At 36.6% G+C, this 21,418-nt stretch overlaps 1 protein-coding gene and 1 pseudogene across 2 annotated transcripts in view; both read left to right on the top strand.

Moving 5' to 3' along the window:
- SPAG6 (sperm associated antigen 6) overlaps positions 1–21,418 on the top strand; it is a 61,311-nt gene that overhangs the window by 2,035 nt on the left and 37,858 nt on the right. Inside the window, exons 3-4 of the mRNA XM_003786761.2 lie at positions 10,375–10,541; positions 14,500–14,683. Coding sequence (XP_003786809.1) covers positions 10,375–10,541; positions 14,500–14,683 — 351 coding nt within the window. The remainder of the gene's footprint in view (positions 1–10,374; positions 10,542–14,499; positions 14,684–21,418) is intronic.
- LOC100943853 lies at positions 17,305–19,174 on the top strand (annotated as a pseudogene). The gene has a single exon (XR_153291.3). The product of XR_153291.3 is annotated as a eukaryotic translation initiation factor 3 subunit L pseudogene (transcript).

Genomic DNA, 21,418 nt, shown 5'->3' with positions numbered 1-21,418 from the left:
TGGAGTATCACCTTTTAGTGAGTAGTAGCAGGTTACCCCTTTTCATAAGAGTACCATGTAGAGAACATTATGGCATTTAATCTAAACTGGCAGGGTAAGTGATCACCAGAGTGTAACTGGCTTAGATGTGAGAGTCTACACTTACGGTCTGGCTTATGAAGTGATAGAATGTGAAAGGAATTTGAGTTAATGTTTTAAAATCCTCTGTGCTTGATCACTGTCTGGATAGCGTGCTAAGATTTTTCATTTCCTGAGGAACTTATTTTAACATATTTCATATTATGAAGATTCAATCTAAGCATTCCTTTAGTATTAATAATTTTAAATAGAGACAGAGCATACATATTTCAACATAGTTACTTTTTAATTAACAATAACCTATAAGCTTGTTATGAAAAAAATGGTTCTTAAGAGTTAATTTACTTGGCAATTCAGATAGTTTATTTTTTTTTAAATCACCATGCATTTGAATGAGCCACAATATATGTGTATCAAATACATATTATATAATGATCAAGCTTTTTTTCAGTCAGATGCCTGCATTTTGGTAGCATAAGATGCCAGTTCATTTTACTCCTTTGACAAAGGACTTTGACTCTGACAAACTCTCCACATATCTGGAAAAAATTTTACCTTGGTTTTTTACTTCCCCTTCTCAATATCCTATTTAGATAAATATAGATCATTGATCCAAACTAATGTAAAAAATATTTTTCATGTAGGCACCATGATCAAACCATTACCCTTGTTAAAAATTTTTCAATTCATTCCATATGAAGGGAATATTTAAGGTGTAAATTATCAACAGACTTTTAGTTCATTTTAAATCTCTGACTTTTTTTTGTTTTTGATGTTCTAATTAAGAGAAATTACCTTATTAAATACATCCAAAGTTATTACCTAAGCAGACAAATTGTTGGAAGATCTCTTCTCCAGAGTATTTGGAAAAGAATAAATTTGATTTCTAATCAAAATTGTTACTAGAAAGAACTGTGCACAAAGTATCTATCTGTGAGGATTTTCTTTTCTCTTGGAGGTTTTATTCCTTCTCTAAATCAAAAGAAAATATATGAAAATTAAACACTTTATAAGATTTCTTTATGTACCCTTTATTACATTTTGCAGCTATTTAAACATATATTTTGATACTTTCCTTCTCTGCATAATCTGTGGCACATGAAATAGTGGAGATAATACATTGTTACTTCCACCAATCATAAAATTTCAGCAATTGAAGGTGGTTGGTAAGTTAAAAAATGTAACAAACATGTTTTGTGGCATGATGGAATACCAGGCCACTGTTAGATCGGTTTAGGAGGTCTTCTGAAATAAGCTAATAAAAGCTCCAAGAGAATTGTTTTTAAACTGTGTAGCTATATAAATAAACCTCTTTTGAACCAGTTATTTATATAAGATTGGGAAATAATTTTACATATAACCTGTTGTAAAGCACTAAAACGTGGTAAATCAGTAGTTACATTTTCAGAAGAATAGCAATAATGAATTTTTGCCTAACACTTTATATTAGGATCTGTATGAAGCTAATTTGCAGGTGAGACGATTTAATAGGTTCAGAATTTAAGAAAACAAATAATATATGTTGTTGACATAATATGATTTTAGATTACATATGTCTGAAGCGGGGTGAAAATCTTTAGCTTAACTATTTAGTACCTCAATATGCTATGAAAAGGAAAACCTCCTACTAAGCATTTATAGTATATTTAAAATGTGGTACATGTACCATAATCATCTTATCAAACCTGCTTTCTAAAGGATATTGAAACTGAAAAGAAAATTAGCAGACCAACCTCAAAAAAATTGACCAATCATGTTATTTAGGTTTGAGATATTTTGTCTGTGCAAAAGGAATCTCACAATTATGAATGTGAAAGATAATTAACTCAAAGCACTGACTTCTTTTTTTTTTTTTTTTTTTAAGATAGGGATAGAGAAGTGGAAAGTAAGCCAGGGGCTCTAGAAATTCTGAACTCTGTACGTACCTAACACTATGTCCTTAAAACAAAAGCTCATTCACAATATTATTCTGTGTTCCAAACAACTGTTTCTACATGGACATTTATCTGTTTTGTTATCTAAGCATTGGTACAGAGTAGAAAATAATAGAGAAGGAGTAGGCTCTTATTGTTTAGTTTGGACAACTAAAAAAAAAAAAAATCCAGGCTATCCACAAGTTTGTAAGAGGGTGGAGCTTAGAAATGGCAAATTTTATGGGTTAAATTTTAATGTTACAGATTAAATTTTTGATTTTTTTCAAAGGTTTTTGAAAAGTCATTTAACTTTGTATTTGAATGTTGCTGCAGGGCCTTTGCATTTCTGCCTAGAGTCTTTTCTTACACTTCTTTACCAAACTGATTTCTACCTATTCTTTATGGCTCCATCTTGATGTTGATTCCTCAGGAAAACCTTCCTTGAGCCCGCATAGTAAATTAAGTCTTGATGTATGCTACCCATAAGCCTAGGATTTCTCTTTCATAGTTTTTTATCAGAGTTGTAATTATCTAGTTTCAGTTTTCGTCACTAACCATAAATTCCAGGTACAACATATTGCTTAGCAGAGAGTAGAAGTTCAAAATGTTTAAATAGGAAGGAGTAATTGAATGAAGCAGGAAAGTTTTTTGAATTTGTTTTTTGAAGGAGTAGTTTTCACATATCTTTAAAAAATTATTTTCTTACCATTAGTTCAGGGTAGTGGAATAATGTGAATACGTTAGCCCAAAGAAGGCTGGATGATAATTGCCTTTGTCACAAAGTGAGTTAGTGGTCAGACTGGGACTAGAACCCATTTCTTTCCTTTTTTTTTTTTTGCAGTTTTTGGCTGGGGCTGGGTTTGAACCCACCACCTCCAGCATATGGGGCCAGCACCCTACTCCTTTGAGCCACAGGCACCACCCATAGAACCCATTTCTTAATTGCTGCCTAGTCTTGTGCTCTTTCAGCTTTGCCTTATAAGTGTTAAAAAATTATTTTCAAATAGTTCTAGGGATTCCTAGATGTTAAAAATTGAAATAAGTATTCTGTTTAGGTCTTTGGGTACTCGGGGCTATCCAGTAATTGTGAAGTAAGGTGGCTGATGAGGGTTTTTTGAGGACCATCATGGGAATTTGAGTGGTGGCCAGATATGAAGGACAACTTTAATTGCTAAATACCTAGAGGTTTGAGGAAGTGAAAGTGTTATTTAGGATTTAAACTGGCCTCAGAGCTCTAGAAGACCTTTAGACTTCCTCAGGCTCCTAAGAAGAGTCTTATCAAACCAGGAGCTCTTTGAAAGTACCCAGTGTAATCCACTAGGCTGGAAGTTGAGCACCAACAACATAGCACTTCAGAGAGTTGTTGGATTGAGAACCTGCAAGAGTCTAGAGACTTATTCAGAGTCTCAGGCTGTCAGCTGCCCTGTGATTTACTGCCTGCTCTTGGGGCTTGTGAGAACATATGAGGTAGAGTACAATGAAGAGGGGACTGCTTGATATTTGTTGGTTAATTGATGTGAGTATATACTTTTTCCCCTTTTTAATCATGCTTTTGTGTGAAGTACTTTTCCTTATTCATTGGAGACAGAACTTTGAGATTTCTTTTGAGTACTTGTACTGGCCCTTGGAGAAATGTAGGGGTAGATCTTGAAAAAAAATTTGGCCTTGTCTGTTGCGGGTGGGATGGCCCATGTGAACAGATCAGACTTTTCTCATTTTCATAGTGTTACATCAATTTTTCTGTACTCTCCATGCTTTCTATCACAGGGATGGCTTAATTTTTATTCAGATTTTGTTAAAAATCTTGCTGATCGGGGAGGCTGAAGCTGGTGAATTGCTTGAGCTCAGGAGTTCAAGACCAGCCTGAGCAAGAGCAAGACGCTGTCTCCAGGAAAAACAGAAAAAACTAGCCAGGCATCATGATGGGTACCTGTAGTTTCAGCTACTGGGGAGGCTGAGGTAAGAGGATCACTTGAGTCCAAGAGTTTGAGGTTGCTGTGAGCTATGACACCAAGGTACAGTGAGACTCTATCTCGAAAAAAAAAAAAAAGGCTTGCTGAAAACAAGTGATATTTGTGTGTGTGTATGAGAGAGAGACAGAGTACACACGCACATGTACCTCGGTATTTCCAAAGGAAATGATTTCTATTCACTTTTTTAAATATTTAAGTTCTATACCTGTCAAATTACAAGTGCTAATAAAGTATTTACATATATTATATTATATTAGTTTTCCACAGAAATGGCTTTGTAGACTTAGTTTAATAATATACTACTTTAAAAAAAAAAAAGTAAGGGCTGGCTCAGCGCCTGGAGCTCAAGTGGCTAGGGCACTAGCCACAGACACCGGAGCTGATGGATTCGAATCCAGCCTGGGCTTGCCAAACAACAAGGACAGCTGCAACAAAAAAAATAGCCAGGTGTTGTGGCCAGTACCTGTAGTCCCAGCTACTTGGGAGGCTGAGGCAAGAGAATCACTTAAGCCCAAGTGTTTGAGGTTGCTGTGAGCTGTGCTGCCATGGCACTCTACTCAGGGTGACAGATTGAGACTCTGTCTCCAAAAGAAAAAAAAAAAGTAAGGGCTTATTTAAAAAAGACACTTAGATTTTTCCATAGCTTCTTTAAGTCTATCAGTGGAGACATTGCCTACTGGTTGTCAAATTTTTTTTTTTACTTTTATCTTTTATGTTATGTTATTTTTAGGGATAAGGCCTTGTTTTGTTGCCCAGGCTAGAGTATAGTGGTGCTGTCATAGCTTACTACAATGTCAAACTCGTGGACTGAAGTGATCCTTCTGCCTCAGCCTCCCAAGTAGCTGGGACTGCAAGTGTTCACCACTCTACCTGGCTAATTTTTCTTATTTTTTGTGGAGATGAGATCTTGCTATGCTGTCCAGGCTTGAACTCTTAGCCTCAAGTGATTGGCCTCCCAAAGTGCTGGAGTTACAGCTACTGAGCCCAGAAAAATTTTTTTAATATAAACATACATTTGGATATTTGACAGATATTTATGAATGATTATATAGCAAGCTAAGTACTAGATAGGAAATTTCAGGAAAAAATTTGTTCTTCTCCTTTTTATTTTATATGTTTCTTCTCCTTTTACAGAGCTCGGTTGCCACACACCTTAACCAATGTTTCTGATAAAATTGTCAGTTCTCCTCCCTACTACATGGGAAGGCCTGTATATATCTTGTATATGTATCTTTTAAACTATTTCAAAATGTTTAGAGTAGTGATATATATGAATAAAATAATTAATTCTAACCAAAGATAGATTTTGAACTGTCTTCCAAATATTTTCTTTAAATGTTACCCAGGAAACCTCTTGGAACAGATAATCCTTTTTATCCTATTCTATTTACTCTCTGGGCTGCCCCCATTCCTGCTTCCAGTCTTCTGCAGACAGATGGATATAGTAGGTATTTATTGCAAAAGAGAAATGTATTAGTAAAAGAAGATAGGACTAATTCAAAATTAGCAGCTCTGTAAAAGACTTTCAAATGAAAATAGAATTTTGCCTATATGAGATGGTTTTAGGTGAGGGAACAGTTTAAATGACCCATTTGAGTTCCTTAAAGCATTATGAATCTAAGTCATGTCCTGACTTCTTATACCTAAAAATAAAATAACTATGAGCATAATATTACCCATATTGTTTTTAATTTACCTAAAATTTACCTGAAGGGAGAACATTGCACATTAATTTTCACAGTTGGTTCATTCATCATTCAATGAATACATGTTGAGTGTCGGAGTGCCAGATGGATGATTAGATGCTGGTCATACAAAAATAGCAGGCATGGTCTCTGTGCTTACATTGCTTATTTACTAATGGAAAGATACAAAAATAAATTACTACTTACTTAAAGGGTACCTTTCTCAAAATTTGGGAATAAAGGGTGCTATTCAATGAGATATCTGTGCTGAATTTTCTAGGAGTTAGCCCAATAAAACTGCATTCAGGGAACATTATGTGTAAAAGGCTCAAAGACAAGAGAAAAGGTGGTACTGGATGGAAAAGGCCTGTGCCTGAGTATGGCTGGAGCTTGGGGTAATTGGGCAAGGAGTGGAGAGTTGGTTGAGTCTGGAGAGAAAAACAGGCCTAATTATGAAGGACCTTGTATGAAGTTAGGATTTCGCCTGAATGGTAGAAAGCCATTGAAGGGCTTTAATTGGAAGGGTGATGGCATACATTTTGTGTTTTAGAAAGATAATTTTAATAGTAGTGTAGACAATTGTTTGGTGGTGGTATAGAAAAGAAAAATACTTAGGGACTGATAGTTAGGCAGCACTAAGAGACAATTCAAGGACTAAACATTTGGGGCAGTATTTTTGCGGATTTATTTTCTTTTCCAATAAAAACGACCTCTTCAAAGTCACTTACTGAATAAGTTTATTCAAACTAAGAAAAACTGATACTTTAGCTTTACTTTTGTAAGTTTGGAGATTTTGAAATTTTTCAAAATTCTCATTGAGCTATTGTCTGAACTAAGGAATATGGAGAAGTCGTGATAGAGCAGAAGCATCAATATACAAGCCTGACTTTGATACTGGATATAGGAATTGAAGGAAAAGAATTGTGAGTCATTTTATTGTCCTTGTATTTCATGAGTAAAAGGACAAAATATGTAAAGAAGAGAATTCTTTTGAGTATATAGAATAGTTAGATACCTTCGCTAAAATATTTTATTTCTAGATTATAGACTGAAATTTTCCAGAATTGGGAGATTTGTGGTAGGTTAGCTAAATACTATTACTAATGATAAACACTTATAATTAAACATTATAACTCCAGATAATTTAATTTACTCTTCAAATTCTTAACATAAAAGTTTAAATTTTAAAATATAATTCAGTATGAAAACCCAGCATGGATTGATTTCCCCATTATATTTCTAAAGACAATAAACCACTGCCTTCACATAAATGTATCAAGTGGACAAAAAAGGGGAAATACCAAAGTCATCAGGAAAAAAATAACATGAAACATGACTGTGATTCTTTTAAAACTATTCTAAGCATACTTTATTTTATTTTTTTTATAGGCAGGGTATCACTTTGTTGCCCAAGCTGGAGTACAGTGGCACAATGATAGCTCTCTAAGCGTACTTTGTATTTTTTTTTTGCTTCATTAATGCATTTATTATGAAACTTTAAATGTATGTTAACAAATTTAACTTTCCTTTTTTAGAGTATTGGCTTATTTTAATTAAAATAGTATACAGTCATTATGACAACTTGATTTATACTCCACAATAATGACAACAAAAACAACCCAATTCAAAAATGGGTAAAAGATTCGAATATACATTTCTCTAAAAAGGTATACTCATGGCCAGTAAGCACAAGAAAAAGACACTAACCAGCATTAGAGCGAGGGAAATGCAAATCAAAACCACAGTGAGATCACTTCATATCCATTAGGATGACTATTATTTTTAAAAAACAGAAGATAACAAACATTGGTGAAGATGTGAAAAATTGGAACCCCTGTACTTTGCTGGTGGAAATGTGAAATTTTGTGACTGCTGTGGAAGGTTTGGCAGTTCTTAGTGGCAATAGTTGCACAACATTGTGAATTTGCTTAATGCCACTGAATGTACACTTAAAAATGATTAAAATGGTAATTTTTATGTTATTTATATTTTACCACAGTAAAAAAAATTGATGACAACAAAAAAATCAAGCAATAAAGGCAACTACAAAGAAGAGATATAGTTGTTTTAAATCCAACTTCCCTAAAATAACCTGTGTTGACATTTGTAGTTAGTCTAATACCTTATTCTGTACTTTAAACATTTTGTTTTGAGGTATTTCAGAAATTATACCTATTAAAAAGGAAAGATAATAATATAAGCAACACCCATCATCACTGATTTGTTTACATGAACTATGACCTGAGCTATAACCCAAATGTGAGCAGGAGCCCTCTTGCTTGCAGAGCTAGCCAGCCTGTGTGAGACTCACACTTGGAACTGTGGCCTGGTAGAAGATGATCTAACCTAGCCAACTTGGGCATAAAAATGATGACTGAGTGAAACTAGAAACTTGGTAAAGTCACAGGTCACATCATTAAATGTGTCTGTGATAAGCATCGTTGTTCTCTGCTTATGTTATTTGGTAGTATTCTGTCTCTTATTTTGATCTAATCCTAAGTAACATTGTAATCACGTCTGGGCCTTTTGTCTCAGATCGGGTGTCTAAGTGTTATTGATTGATTTATTTATTTGAGACAGAGCCTCAAACTGTCGCCCTGGGTAGAATGCTCTGGCGTCACAGCTCACAGCAACCTCAAACTCTTGGGCGTAAGCAATTCTCTTGCCTCAGCCTCACAAGTAGCTGGGACCACAGGTGCCCACCATAACGCCTGGCTATTTTTTGGTTGTAGTTGTTATTGTTTGGCAGGCCCAGGCTGGATTCGAGCCCACTAGTTGTGGTGTATATGGCTAGAGCCTTAGCCACTTGAGCTACAGGAGCTGAGGTAGAAATATGTTTTTTTGTTTTGTTTTGTTTTTTTTGAGACAGAGCCTCAAGCTGTCACCCTTGGTGGGGTGCCATGGCATCACAGCTCACAGCAACCTCCAACTCCCGGGCTCAAGCGAGTCTCCTGCCTCCACCTCCCAAGTAGCTGGGACCACAGGTGCCCTCCACAACACCTGGCTATTTTTTTTGGTTGCAGCCATCATTGTTGTTTTGGCGGGTCTGGGCTGGATTCATACCCTCCACCTTAGGTGTATGTGGCTGGCGCCTTAGCCACTTGAGCCCCAGTCACCGAGTCCAGAAATATGTTTTTAAAGAAAAGGTGTAATGACATCAAATTGAATAGCTTGGTGTAAATTAAGTAAAGTTCAGACAGTCAAGGGGTGCTTTGGGCTTTTTGTTTGTTTGTTTGTTTGTTTTTGAGACACAATCTCACTTTTTTTTTTATAGGCAGGGTATGGGGAGAGTGCTGTGGTGTCTTAGCGCACAGCAACCTCCAACTCTTGGGCTCAAGTGATTCTCTAGCCTCAGCCTCCCAAGTAGCTGGGACTATAGGTGCCTGCCACAACACTCGCTATTCTTTTTAGAGACAGGGTCTCACTTTTGCTCAGGCTGGTCTCGAACTGGTGAGCTCAGGCAATCCACCTGTCTCCGTCTCCCAGAGTGCTAGGATTACAGGTGTTAGCCATCACACCCAGCCTTAGGGTGCTTTGTTTTAGTTTGAATTCTGTCATTACCTTTCTTGTAACCTTAGATTAAAATAGCATCATTAAAGCAGAAATAGCAGTTGACTCTTTTAAAGATTTTATAATAATGCAAAGTTAATATAAAGAGTTAAAATATCCAGTAAAATGACCAAAATGCAATTATTATTGGTCTTTCTTTCTCCATCTCCTCAATTTTCAATATGTATTATTTCTTTAACAATTATTGATAAATAATTCTGATAAAGAATTCTAACCTTGCTCTACCATTCACTAGTTGTGTGACAGTTAACTTTTCTCAGCTTCAATTCCCTCATCTGAAAAATAGACAATAATAGGCCCTGTTTCATAGTTTTATAATAGTTAAGTGAATTAATATGGCAAAAAGTCCTTAGAACAATGTTTGCATATACTAAGTACCTGATAAATAAGCTATTTTGTGATTGTTGCTGTTGTAGTGATGATGAAGATGATGTACCTACTATGTAATCAACCCCATGGTGAATATTATGAGAGCTAGTAATGCCTTATACTTCCTTATCTCAAGGAATTTATTTTGAGATAATACCCATGCAGCCTTTCATAAATGTGAGGCCCTGCAATGAGCCTTGAAAGATGGGATTTGGGTTTCTTAGGCGAAGCCAAGATCTTGTTTTTCCTTTGTCTACCATGTGCTAGGCATTATATTGTATACTGTATAGCCTTTCTCTGCATTCCTCATGACAACCCTATCAGGTCATATTGCTAACACTTGCTGAATTAGGGACTTAAATTCTTTTTTTTTTTTGAGACAGAGCCTCAAGCTGTTGGCCTGGGTAGAATGCCATGGCGTCACAGCTCATAGCAACCTCAAACTCTAAGGCTTAAGCAATTCTCTTGCCTCAGCCTCCCAAGTAGCTAGGACTACAGGCGCCCGCCACAATACTCAGCTATCGTTTAAGTACTTCTAAATATTCCATTAGCTCTTAGTGGATAGTTTTTTTTTATTATTTAGGATTCATTGAGGGTAGAATAGTACCTCATGTCTCAGCCTCCAAAAGTGGTAAGATTAAAGACATGAGCTGCTGTGCTTGGTCAGGTTTTTTTTTTTGTTGTTTTTACTGATTTTTTTCCCTTAATTTTTTTGTCTGTGTATGTACTGAATTTGCTTTTTAATTTAAATTTTGCTGATTTGTGTTCTTTCAAATTTTAACTCAGGTGTAATGTCTTTGCTGCGTCCTCTTCTTCTGGATGTGGTTCCAACAATTCAACAGACTGCTGCTTTGGCTCTTGGGAGACTGGCCAATTATAATGATGACCTAGCAGAAGCAGTTGTGAAGGGTGATATTCTTCCACAGCTTGTTTATTCATTGGCAGAACAGAATGTAAGAATTTGAAAATAATAAGTTACATGTTTTTGTTTTAGATTTTTAAACATTTTATAGTTTGGGTATAATTACAAGCTTGTAGGCATTAGAAGTTTTAGGGTGTTAATATATGTATAACCTTTAATTCTCTGAACTGCCCATAATAACATCTGCAGGATATTTTGCTTTGGTACTGATATTTGGCATTTGGCCATTATTGTAAATGCAAAGAGAAAATAATTTTTTAAGGGAATTATACATAAAGCAGTGTTCTATATATGGGAGTTTTAAACAGAATTATTAGATCTGTCTTAGGGAGGTATGTAGGGCCCTGGGCAAATAGCTGCTTTCAGCATTTCTTCTGTGCATATGAACTCTGCTTAATGGAAACACCAAGAGGCAGCCTTGAAGCAAGGGGTAGAGAAGCAACCAAAAGGAAGGAGAGAATGTGTGTAGCGTGTGTTTAAAAAGCATTTTTACCACTTCTACAGGCATGCCACCTCTCTTAAGCATCTAAAACTGCCCCATTTTTTCCCCCTTTTATGTATGCCACTCTCTATCTCCATACAGGGCTGCCTGTTCAGTTTCTGCAATAGTCAAGGACCTGCTGTGGGTAGAATCTTGGACTATTCATTCCATCCTATTTATCATAACTTAGGGATAGCTCTTCCTTGATATATCTTTAAGATTAAATTTCTGTTTGGTAACAAAATGACAAACAACCCAATTGAAAAATGGGCAAAAGACTTGAATAGATACTTCTCCAAAGAATATCTACAAATAGACAACAGGCATATGAAAAGGTACCCAACAGCATTAGTCATTTGGAAATACAAATCAAAACTATAATGAGGTATTCTATTGTTTTTTTTAAAAAAGGAAGACAATAATATTGGTGATGATGTGGAGAAATTGGAACCCTCATACACTGCTGTTAGAAATATAAAATAGCACAGCTGCTGTGAAATACAGTTTGGCAGGTCCACAATTCCACGATAAGTTAACAAGTGTTACTATATGATTGGGCAATTCTATTCCTAGTTATATATCCTAAAGAACTGAAAACAGATGCTCAAATAAAACCTGTACACAAATATTCACAGCAGCATTCTTCATAATAGCCAAAATGTGAACACAGTCCGAGTCATACATGGATGAATGTGTAAACAAAATGTTGCATGTAGAATGGACTACTCTTCAGTCCTGAGAAGGAATTAAGGCTGGATGTGTGTAGGGTGCGGTGGCTCACACCCGTAATCCTAACACTAGGTAGGCCGAGGTGGGTCAATTACCTGAGCTCACGGGTTTGAGAGCAGCCTGAGCCACAGAGAGACCTCGTCTCTAAAAAAATAACTGGGTGTTGTGGCAAGCGCCTGTAGTCCCAGCTATTTGGGAGCCTGAGGCAAGAGAATCACTTGAGCCCAAGAGCTGGAGGTTGCTGTGAGCTATGACACCATGACACTCTGCTGAGGGTGACAAAATAAGACTCTGTCTCAAAAAAAAAAAAAAAAAAAAAAAGGCTGGATGTGGTAGCTTACTCTGGGAGACTGAGGTAGGCAGATCCCTTGAACTCAGGAATTTGAGACAAGTCTGAGCAAGAGTGAGACCTAATCTCTAAAAAATAGAAAAAGGTAGCCAAGTATTGTGGGAGGCACCTGTAGTCCCAGCTACTTGGGAGGCTGACACAGGAGGATCCCTTGAACCCAGGACTCTGAGGTTGCAGGAAACTAGGTTGATGCCATGGCACTAGTCTGGTGACAGAGTGAGACTCTGTCTCAGAAAAAAAAAGAAAAGTGGAATAAAGGAAAAAAGGAATGGATGAATTAGGGTTCATTCGAGGACAACATGAACCTTAAAAATCTGATGCTAAGTGAAAGAAACAAGATAAAAAAGGCCACACATTGTGGGATTCCATTTATATGAAATATCTAGAATATGCAGATCCATAGAGACAAAAGCAGATGAGTGATTGCCATGGCCCTGGGAAAGAAGGGAATGGGAAGTGGCTGCTTAACTTGTAAGGGATTTCTTGTTGGGCTGCTGAAAATATTCTGAAACTAGACAGTAGTGATGGATGTACAACATCATGAATACACTAAATGCTACAGAATTGCACACTTTGAAATGGTAAATTTCATGCTACATGTATTTCACTAGAATAAAAATAAATCCTAATTGTGAAGAAACTTACCTATTTTTATACGCTGGAATGTACTAATGCCTGGTATACCCTTACAAGGAGTCTCAGGAATTTTATTTTTCTTATGTTCCTTCTGTCATCAAATACTGTTAGATTTTCTTCTTCTTATACCCTCCACTCCTTCCTTTGAGAGCAGGGTTTAGGTAGAAGATTCTCTGTAGAAGTTTCAAAGGATGAATGAAAATCCATTAACTTTAATGAGACAAGAAGGCTCTAGGCAGGAAAGTGAGGAGCATTTTGCTTGAGCTTCTTGGTCACCTTTAAGGTATTTCTCACGGGAGATGTAATCTCCTCTTTATGAGGTACAAAGTCCTGTGGTTTTGCCTTTACTTTTTTTTTAAGGCTTTTTTTTTCTTCAAGTGAGGACTAGGAGAGAAGTGTGTTAGGAATTTGGAGAAGTGAAAATTAGGAGAAAGAGAGAATGAGATCAGAAAGTGTGAATTATAGGTTTTGTAGCTAGTAGTGATTATTGATACCTGTAAGCTGTCTGTAAATTTGACAATTCTGCCGTATAAAAGGTAAAATTACCTTAAGGTAATGAAAAACAAGTTCACTATTATTTTTCCACAATTATAAGAATATAATCTATGGAAAGCTACTTAAAACTCTACCCTAAGTTTTATAAGTTAGTAGAAATGTGTTTACCTATATGATTTAAGAAACTAAAGAAAATATATCAGATCAAAACGTCAATACTAACACAGCCTATTTCTTACATTAGCAACAATATCAATTTTTTAGATATACTATGTTAAAAATATACTTGATATTTTTCTCCCTCCCCTATATTTTTTATGGTATCAATATTGTGGCTTAAGTAAATAGAATGATTTTGAATAGGTGAAGTAGTCACCTAGACACTTTTTAGTAGTAACTGTATGAAACTCAGAATGTAAAATAGGGAATTAATTAGATTTGTTAGTAATCAGGAGGAGTTAATAAATCATCACTGTGTCATTATGCTAACTGTAAGACACTGAGTGTTACAGTCAAATATTTCCTGTGAAATTTTTTCAGTGATATGAAGAAAAACATGTTAGTCTTGTGTTTATTTCATTTTCTCATTCTTTAATCAGATAAAATGTATACATAGTAAATATGAATATGAAGCAGTTTTTACAGTTCACAAATGATAAGTAATTTGCTTTTATCTTTAAAAAAAGCATTTTTAAAGGAGGAAGATAACCTATATCCCATTGGTTAGCTGATTTACTTGCCAGGAAAAGTTTCAAAATATGTCATAAATGTTTTGCCTTTATGTTTATTTGATGGTTGTTTAAGTGCATCTCGGAACGTGCTTATTATATCAAGATAGCTCAAGACACCAGAAAGATTAGTTGAGGTCATGAAAGATCCACCTATCTCCCATGCTTAGAGGTAGAGGGCAAGCAAAGGAAATGAATTAGTCAGTTGTATATGCTAACGATCTGTGATCTCCCATGGGTCAAATAGTACCTTTCAGTGTAATGCAGATACATGAAATCTTATTATTTTATGGGTTTGTGGAAAGTATGCTTATATTTTATTTTATAAATTTCCAAATACATTTAGAGTAAAACATTTGTAATAGAATTTAAACTTTGCCTGGTTTTCAGTTTAGTTAACAGAACAAAAGTGATGAGTGAACATCAAATAATCAGTGATTTTGCAAAATGTTTTTCATCTTTTGTATTCAAAAGATTTTGAATTGTATGTACAATAATGTCATTTTTATGTTGGTCTTGGTCTATTTTAGATTTTGGTCATCAATTAATTTTGACTTTTGTTGTTTTATAGCGTTTTTACAAGAAAGCAGCTGCCTTTGTGTTACGAGCAGTTGGTAAACATTCTCCTCAGCTAGCTCAGGCAATAGTTGATTGTGGAGCGCTGGATACACTGGTGATATGCTTGGAAGATTTTGACCCAGGAGTCAAAGAGGCTGCAGTCTGGGCACTTGGATATATAGCAAGACATAATGCAGGTAATAGAGCATATTATAGAATAATTTATAAAACTAAAATAAAGTTTAGGTTTATTTGGTAAATCCAGTTTTGTTAGTAAACCATAGATGGGTTTTAATGAAGTTTCTGTACGTAAAAAGAGATATATTTTGAATGATGACCAAGTTGTTGAGATCACATATTCAGATACACAAAAAAACCCTGTACATTTCAGTCTTTATTTTAGCAGAAGAGAAGTTAGAAGAGGGAGAGAAAAAGAAAGAGGGGTGGCAGCGGGGGGAGGAGTGGGATTGATTTCCAAAGGCCTTGGTAAATGGGTTCAATTAAAAAGATTCTTTTTGTTTGTCATACCTCAAGGGGTCATTGCATCTTCAATCTTACACATAGTAGTTTGTTCCACACCTGCCAGGAATCATATCATAAATGAATGATGTTGAAAAGATATGGACAAAACTTTCTAAAAAAATTGGTATTCTGGTAGGAAGGAGGAGGAAGAACACCTTCTCCTGTAAACTGACGGATCAGTGAAGCCATCAGTAAGGGACCTGGGTTCCCTGTGAGAAGGCTGTGCTGACTCACCAATTGGGAATTGCCCCCACCACTTTACAGAAGTTGCTTATGAATAAATAACATAAAAGGAAAATAACAGTTTTAAAACACAGTTAAGCTGGCAAAGTCATCCTAGAAAGAAGGCCACAAACCTCAGTGCTGAGTTATCACTACAGTCAAGGAGGGGAAGGCTTTGAAGGTGAATGTACTGATATTCAGCAATGAAGTATGAAGCTTTTTTCCCCTAGGGTGAGTTTGCTAACTTAATTTTCAGACCTGCTATGATAACAGCTCTGCTGGACACTCCAGAAATAGAGTTCCAAAATTGCTTTGAAGGGTGGACTAGGCATTGGTATTGGTGTATAGCTACCTAAGGGGAGAAACTCAAAGGTGACTGTAGTAATATGCAGCAATGAGGTATGTAGGACTTTTTCTAGGATGAATTCACAACTTAATTGTTTGACTTTGTATGTGAAAATGATCAACTTTGGTAGTAATCAATGAACTGCATATTAAAACATCAGTTAAGATATCTTTTTATCTTTGATATTATTCTAAGGGGAAAAAAAGAGTAAAGCAGCAAGATAGCCAAGTGGTTAGGAACACTGGCATTAGACAGGATCTGAATTCGAGTTTAAGTACTACTGTTTAGTTGCTGTGTGATGTTAGGTATGACTTTTAAACTTTCTGAACCTTAACTTTCTCATCTGCAGAAGAGGATAATTATATAATAGTTTCTTCAGAGATTGGCTATCTAGATGAGTTTTCAGTGTATGTGTGTATCTAAAATAATAGCTATTGTGTATTAAGTAATTGCTGTATGCTTCAATGATCTTTTGATTGCAGCTACCTTTGGGTAGGTATTATTCTCCCTGTTAAATGGAGAAAAGAAGCCTGAAATCAATAGAATTGGAATTTGAGTATAAATCTGACTACAATACCATACAGTTCACTAAATATTTCCTGAAAGAGTATTGAAAAAAAGAATTTCAAAGGAGAAACAGAAAGAGGCTCTCTTATGGTTATGTTTAATTTGGTTCTTAAAATGCTGACACTATTAGAGACAAAAAAGAAATAAAACAGTATGCAAGTAAGTTGAGAAAGTACTATTGTCATGTTTAGAATGATTCAGAATTAATATATTACAATTCTTTATTTTTTTAATTTTTTTTCTTAATTTCAATGGATACAATTCTTTCTTTAAATCTAGATTTTGGTTTTCCAAATAGGTTCACCTTGACACTATTATCTAGTACATGTTGATTAAGAAAACTAAGGCATTATGCTGGTTATTTTGGGAAACTACATGAGTATATTTAGTAAATTTTTTGTATGTCAGAAGGAAATATAATATAGATTGTAATATAAGTTTTTCTTTTTTTTTTATTAAGTCAAATACACATAGATCATGAATACATTTAGGCATATGTGGGTTACAATATGTTGATTTTTTAATAAAATTTGATGTGCTTACATCAAACTAAGATAGCTTTTGCCTCATTTATTTGATTATTGTGTTAAGACATTTATGCTCTATGCTTGACATATTTGACTTGTACCCTTTCAATATGCTCCATAGGTGTGGTCCCGCCTTTTACCTTCCCTCTATCAAACCTTCCCCCTCCCCTCCTTTCCCACTCCATTTCTCTCCTTCATCCTGGGCTATAGTTGTGTTCTATCTTTCATAACAAAGTGTGAGTAAATATAAGTAGGTTTCATAGAAGTACTGAGTATATTGGATACTTTGTAATATGAGTTTTTCAAAGAGTGATGCAAATGAGCCTTTAGGGCCACTGAACAGGTACACGCTTGAGGCATGAGCCCTGAGATAGCAGTTCTGTCCCTTCCTTTGTTGAGTCTGGTACAAAATTATTATAGTTCATAAATAGGATCTGTCTGAGGGATCCCATTCCAATTTCCTGCTATAATCTAACTCCCACATGGAATTCCTGCTGTAATTTCAATATTTCACAGTAGGTAGGGGCCTGGAACTCAAGAGCTCCCAGAAGAGATTACTGCATAGATTTCTCAGAAGGAAAGGAATGGTTACCTAGTAAGCAATAAAAGTCATCATTCACGGCTCTTCTCGCTCTTTCCGGTGGTGTTCCCGAGCGCCGCAGCCATGTCCTATCAAGCTGATGACTATGAGTCTGAGATGGCTTATGACCCATATGCCTACCCGGCGACTATGATATGCACACAGGAGATCCCAAGCAGGACCTTGCTTATGAACGTCAATAGGAACAGCAGACCTATCAGGTGATCCCTGAAGTGATCAAAAACTTCATTCAGTATTTCCACAAAACTGTTTTGGATTTGATTGATCAGAAAGTGTATGAGCTACAGGCCAGTCGTGTCTCCAGTGATGTCATTGACCAGAAGGTATACGAGATCCAGGACATCTATGAGAACAGCTGGACTAAGCTGACTGAAAGATTCTTCAAGAATACACCTTGGCCTGAGGCTGAAGCCATCGCTCCACAGGTTGGCAATGATGCTGTCTTCCTGATTTTATACAAAGAATTATACTACAGACACATATATGCCAAAGTCAGTGGGGGGCCCTCCTTGGAGCAGAGGTTTGAATCTTATTACAACTACTGCAATCTCTTCAACTACATTCTTAATGCTGATGGTCCTGCTCCCCTTGAACTGCCCAATCAGTGGCTCTGGGATATCATCGATGAGTTCATCTACCAGTTTCAATCATTTAGTCAGTACCGCTGTAAGACTGCCAAGAAGTCAGAGGAGGAGATTGACTTCCTTCGTTCCAATCCCAAAATCTGGAATGTTCACAGTGTCCTCAATGTCCTCCATTCCTTAGTAGACAAATCCAACATCAACCGGCAGTTGGAAGTATACACAAGTGGAGGTGACCCTGAGAGTGTGGCTGGGGAGTATGGACGGCACTCCCTCTACAAGATGCTTGGTTACTTCAGCCTGGTGGGGCTTCTGCGCCTGCACTCCTTGTTGGGGGATTACTACCAAGCCATCAAATGTTGGAGAACATTGAACTGAACAAGAAGAGCATGTATTCCCGTGTACCAGAGTGCCAAGTTACCACATACCATTACGTCGGTTTTGCATATTTGATGATGCGTCGCTACCAGGATGCCATTCGGGTCTTTGCCAACATTCTCCTCTACATCCAAAGGACCAAGAGTATGTTCCAGAGGACCACATATAAGTATGAGATGATTAATAAACAGAATGAGCAGATGCACGCACTGCTGGCCATCGCCCTCACTATGTACCCAATGCGTATCGATGAGAGCATTCACCTCCAGCTGCGGGAGAAGTATGGGGACAAGATGCTACGCATGCAGAAAGGTGACCCACAGGTTTATGAGGAACTTTTCAGCTACTCCTGCCCCAAGTTCCTATCGCCTGTAGCGCCCAACTATGACAACGTGCATCCAAACTACCACAAAGAGCCCTTCCTGCAGCAGCTGAAGGTGTTTGCTGATGAAGTGCAGCAGCAGGCCCAGCTCTCAACTATCCGCAGCTTCCTCAAGCTCTATACCACCATACCAGTGGCCAAGCTAGCTGGCTTCCTAGACCTCACGGAGCAGGAGTTCCGGATCCAGCTTCTTGTCTTCAAACACAAGATGAAGAACTTGGTGTGGACCAGCGGTATCTCTGCCCTAGACGGCGAGTTTCAGTCAGCCTCCGAAGTTGACTTCTACATTGATAAGGACATGATCCACATTGCAGACACCAAAGTTGCCAGACGCTATGGGGATTTCTTTATCCGCCAAATCCACAAATTTGAGGAGCTTAATCGAACCCTAAAGAAGATGGGTCAAAGACCCTGAGGACATTCACACCCATGTTTATCAGGAATCTGCTCTAATATTATAGATGGGAAGTGTTTTTGCACCATGAAATCTTTACCTAGGTCAGCCATCAGCCTGTCAACTGAGTTGAAATCTATTCAAATAAAGGACTAAGATATTTTAAATACAAAAAAAAAAAAGTCATCATTCACATCCAAATCAGTGAAAATAGAGGATTTGTGTCTAACCTGATTTCTTTGTTAATGACTTCTTAAAAGTGGAATATATTGAGATTAATGGGAGAATAGTTATTCAGTACTTTCTTCTTTGTATTAGTGGTAAAATGTTTGATTAGGTGGCTTAAGAAATATAAACCTTAAACAGAGATACAAAAGAAATAAAGTATACCTTTAAAGGCAATAGATGGAAACAGTTTTGCCTATAGGAAACAAAAATAAATTGTGAACATACAATAGAGAATGAGAGAAGCCAATTGGCATTGTTTGACTTTTTATTATACAGTGTCTAGAAGTTATGTCTATGTATATATTTTGAAGCATTTTATAGACAACCAAAGGGAAGTGGAGGTTGACAAACAGGGATAGTCTTTTGGGGGTTTTTTCCCCTTAGCTCTGTACAAATCATGTAGTTAAATTTTTATGATTTGAGAAAATTAGGGCAGTGTTTTAAATCAGAAATTGGTTTTCATGAGAAACTACATGAGCATATTTAGGAAGTTTTTTATGTGTTAGAAAGACATATTATGGATTGTAACGTGAGTTTTTCAGAGTATTGACTATACATAATATTTACTTCTTACTTTGCAGCTAAGTAAGTTATTTTTCAGTATTTTTCCTGCTCCTTAGTGAAGACTGAGGTAGGATTCTTCTCAGACTAGTTGTCTCTCTTCTTCCTTCTTGCTAACCTTTTCCATTCTGCAGAATTATTCTGTTAAGGTCAAATATCTCACTGTTTCCAAGGAGTAGCCTTGCTTTTGGAGATGACAAGGTACCTGAGGAGCCTGAGGAGGGAAGCAGAAGGGACAGTGAGATTCTGTAGCCACTGAGCTTCTTTAGGACCACAGAGCAGGGAGGCAGCTTCAGGACCTAGCTCTTCTCTCTTTCTCTCTCTTTCTCTTGTATCTGTAGCCCTGCAGCAATATGGAAGAGCCCTTCCAATGACCTGTGCAGAGTGTGGCAGTAATAAAAGTTCTTGGAACTTTGCTGGGAGCAATGGCCTGGCTGGAAGTGTGAGGAAGGAGGAACCATCCAAGTGTTTTGTGTATGGTCTTCTACATGTGGGCTCAAAAATGAGTTTTAGATGTTTATGTTGTGAGCTTTAGGTAAAAAAGTGCTATCTCTTGATAGTAAACTTTGGCTGTTTCCAAGCCTGGCAAAGAAGAATACATTTGATTAGGTATTCTACAATATTTAAATTATTGATATACTTGTCATATTATACATGAGGAAACTGAAGTAGTGAGGTTAAAGGATCGTTTCTGGTCACATAGCAATTTATGGTAAAAGTACTTGGCAACTGCTCAAAACTTTTCAGAGAGCCTTTCATTTTATACTGTGAGAAAGGAAAGTGTATAGATGTCATCTTTAAGCTCTTTTTAGTATCTGAAAGTCTTGCCAGATACTTCTGTTTTTAATCCCCAATGGCTGGTTTCCATATGTATGACACTTTCCTTTAAAGACCTGACTTATATCCAGCTCAGAGAAGTTAGGAGATTAACTTTCTGTGGTCAGATATGAACAGTGCTCACAGGAATTGGCTGATGTGGACACTACAAAAATATTTAGTAGATGACATACCATTTAGTAAATATATAATGTAAGGAAGGACTTAAGACAGAGCTGGCCAGCCTGATTGTTTTCTAACTTATATAGAAGGATGAGATGGTAAACTGAGAATTTTAAAATTGAGAATTTTTGCAAATAATTCTTTTCATGTCATCCATGTGTAAATATGAGTAGCCTAAATAGTGTAAAACAGGCTTAGGAAGCAGTAACTTTTTTTTAACCTCACATATTTATTTGTGGTGAGAATACAAAACTTACTCTTTTAGCAGTTGTTGAAGTAATTTTTTAGAAACCCAAATGTTAGTGATTAATATCAGAGATAAGGGCTGGGAACTGTGTACTACATGTTTTAGAGTGACAATGTATGGGTATAAGGGTACTAGAATTAAATCATTTATTTATGTGTAGATAAAGAAATAAATGCTTGTGCTGTTACCCTGCCTGAAGTGCAGTGTGGTGATAATAGCTCACTGCAGCCTCAAACTCCTGGGCTCAAACCATCTCCCACCTCAGCCTCTCCAATAGCTGGGACTATAGGCACACTCCACCACACCTGGCTAATTTTTTAAAATTTTTGTTAGAGACAGGGCCTCACTCTGTTACTCAAGCTGATTTTAAACTCCTG

This window comes from Otolemur garnettii, unplaced genomic scaffold (assembly GCF_000181295.1).
Source record: "Otolemur garnettii isolate 467f Iridium unplaced genomic scaffold, OtoGar3 scaffold00019, whole genome shotgun sequence".
Classification (NCBI taxonomy): Eukaryota; Metazoa; Chordata; class Mammalia; order Primates; family Galagidae; genus Otolemur; species Otolemur garnettii.
The sequence above is the reverse complement of the archived record's forward strand: the minus strand, read 5'-3'. Positions and strand labels throughout refer to the sequence as shown.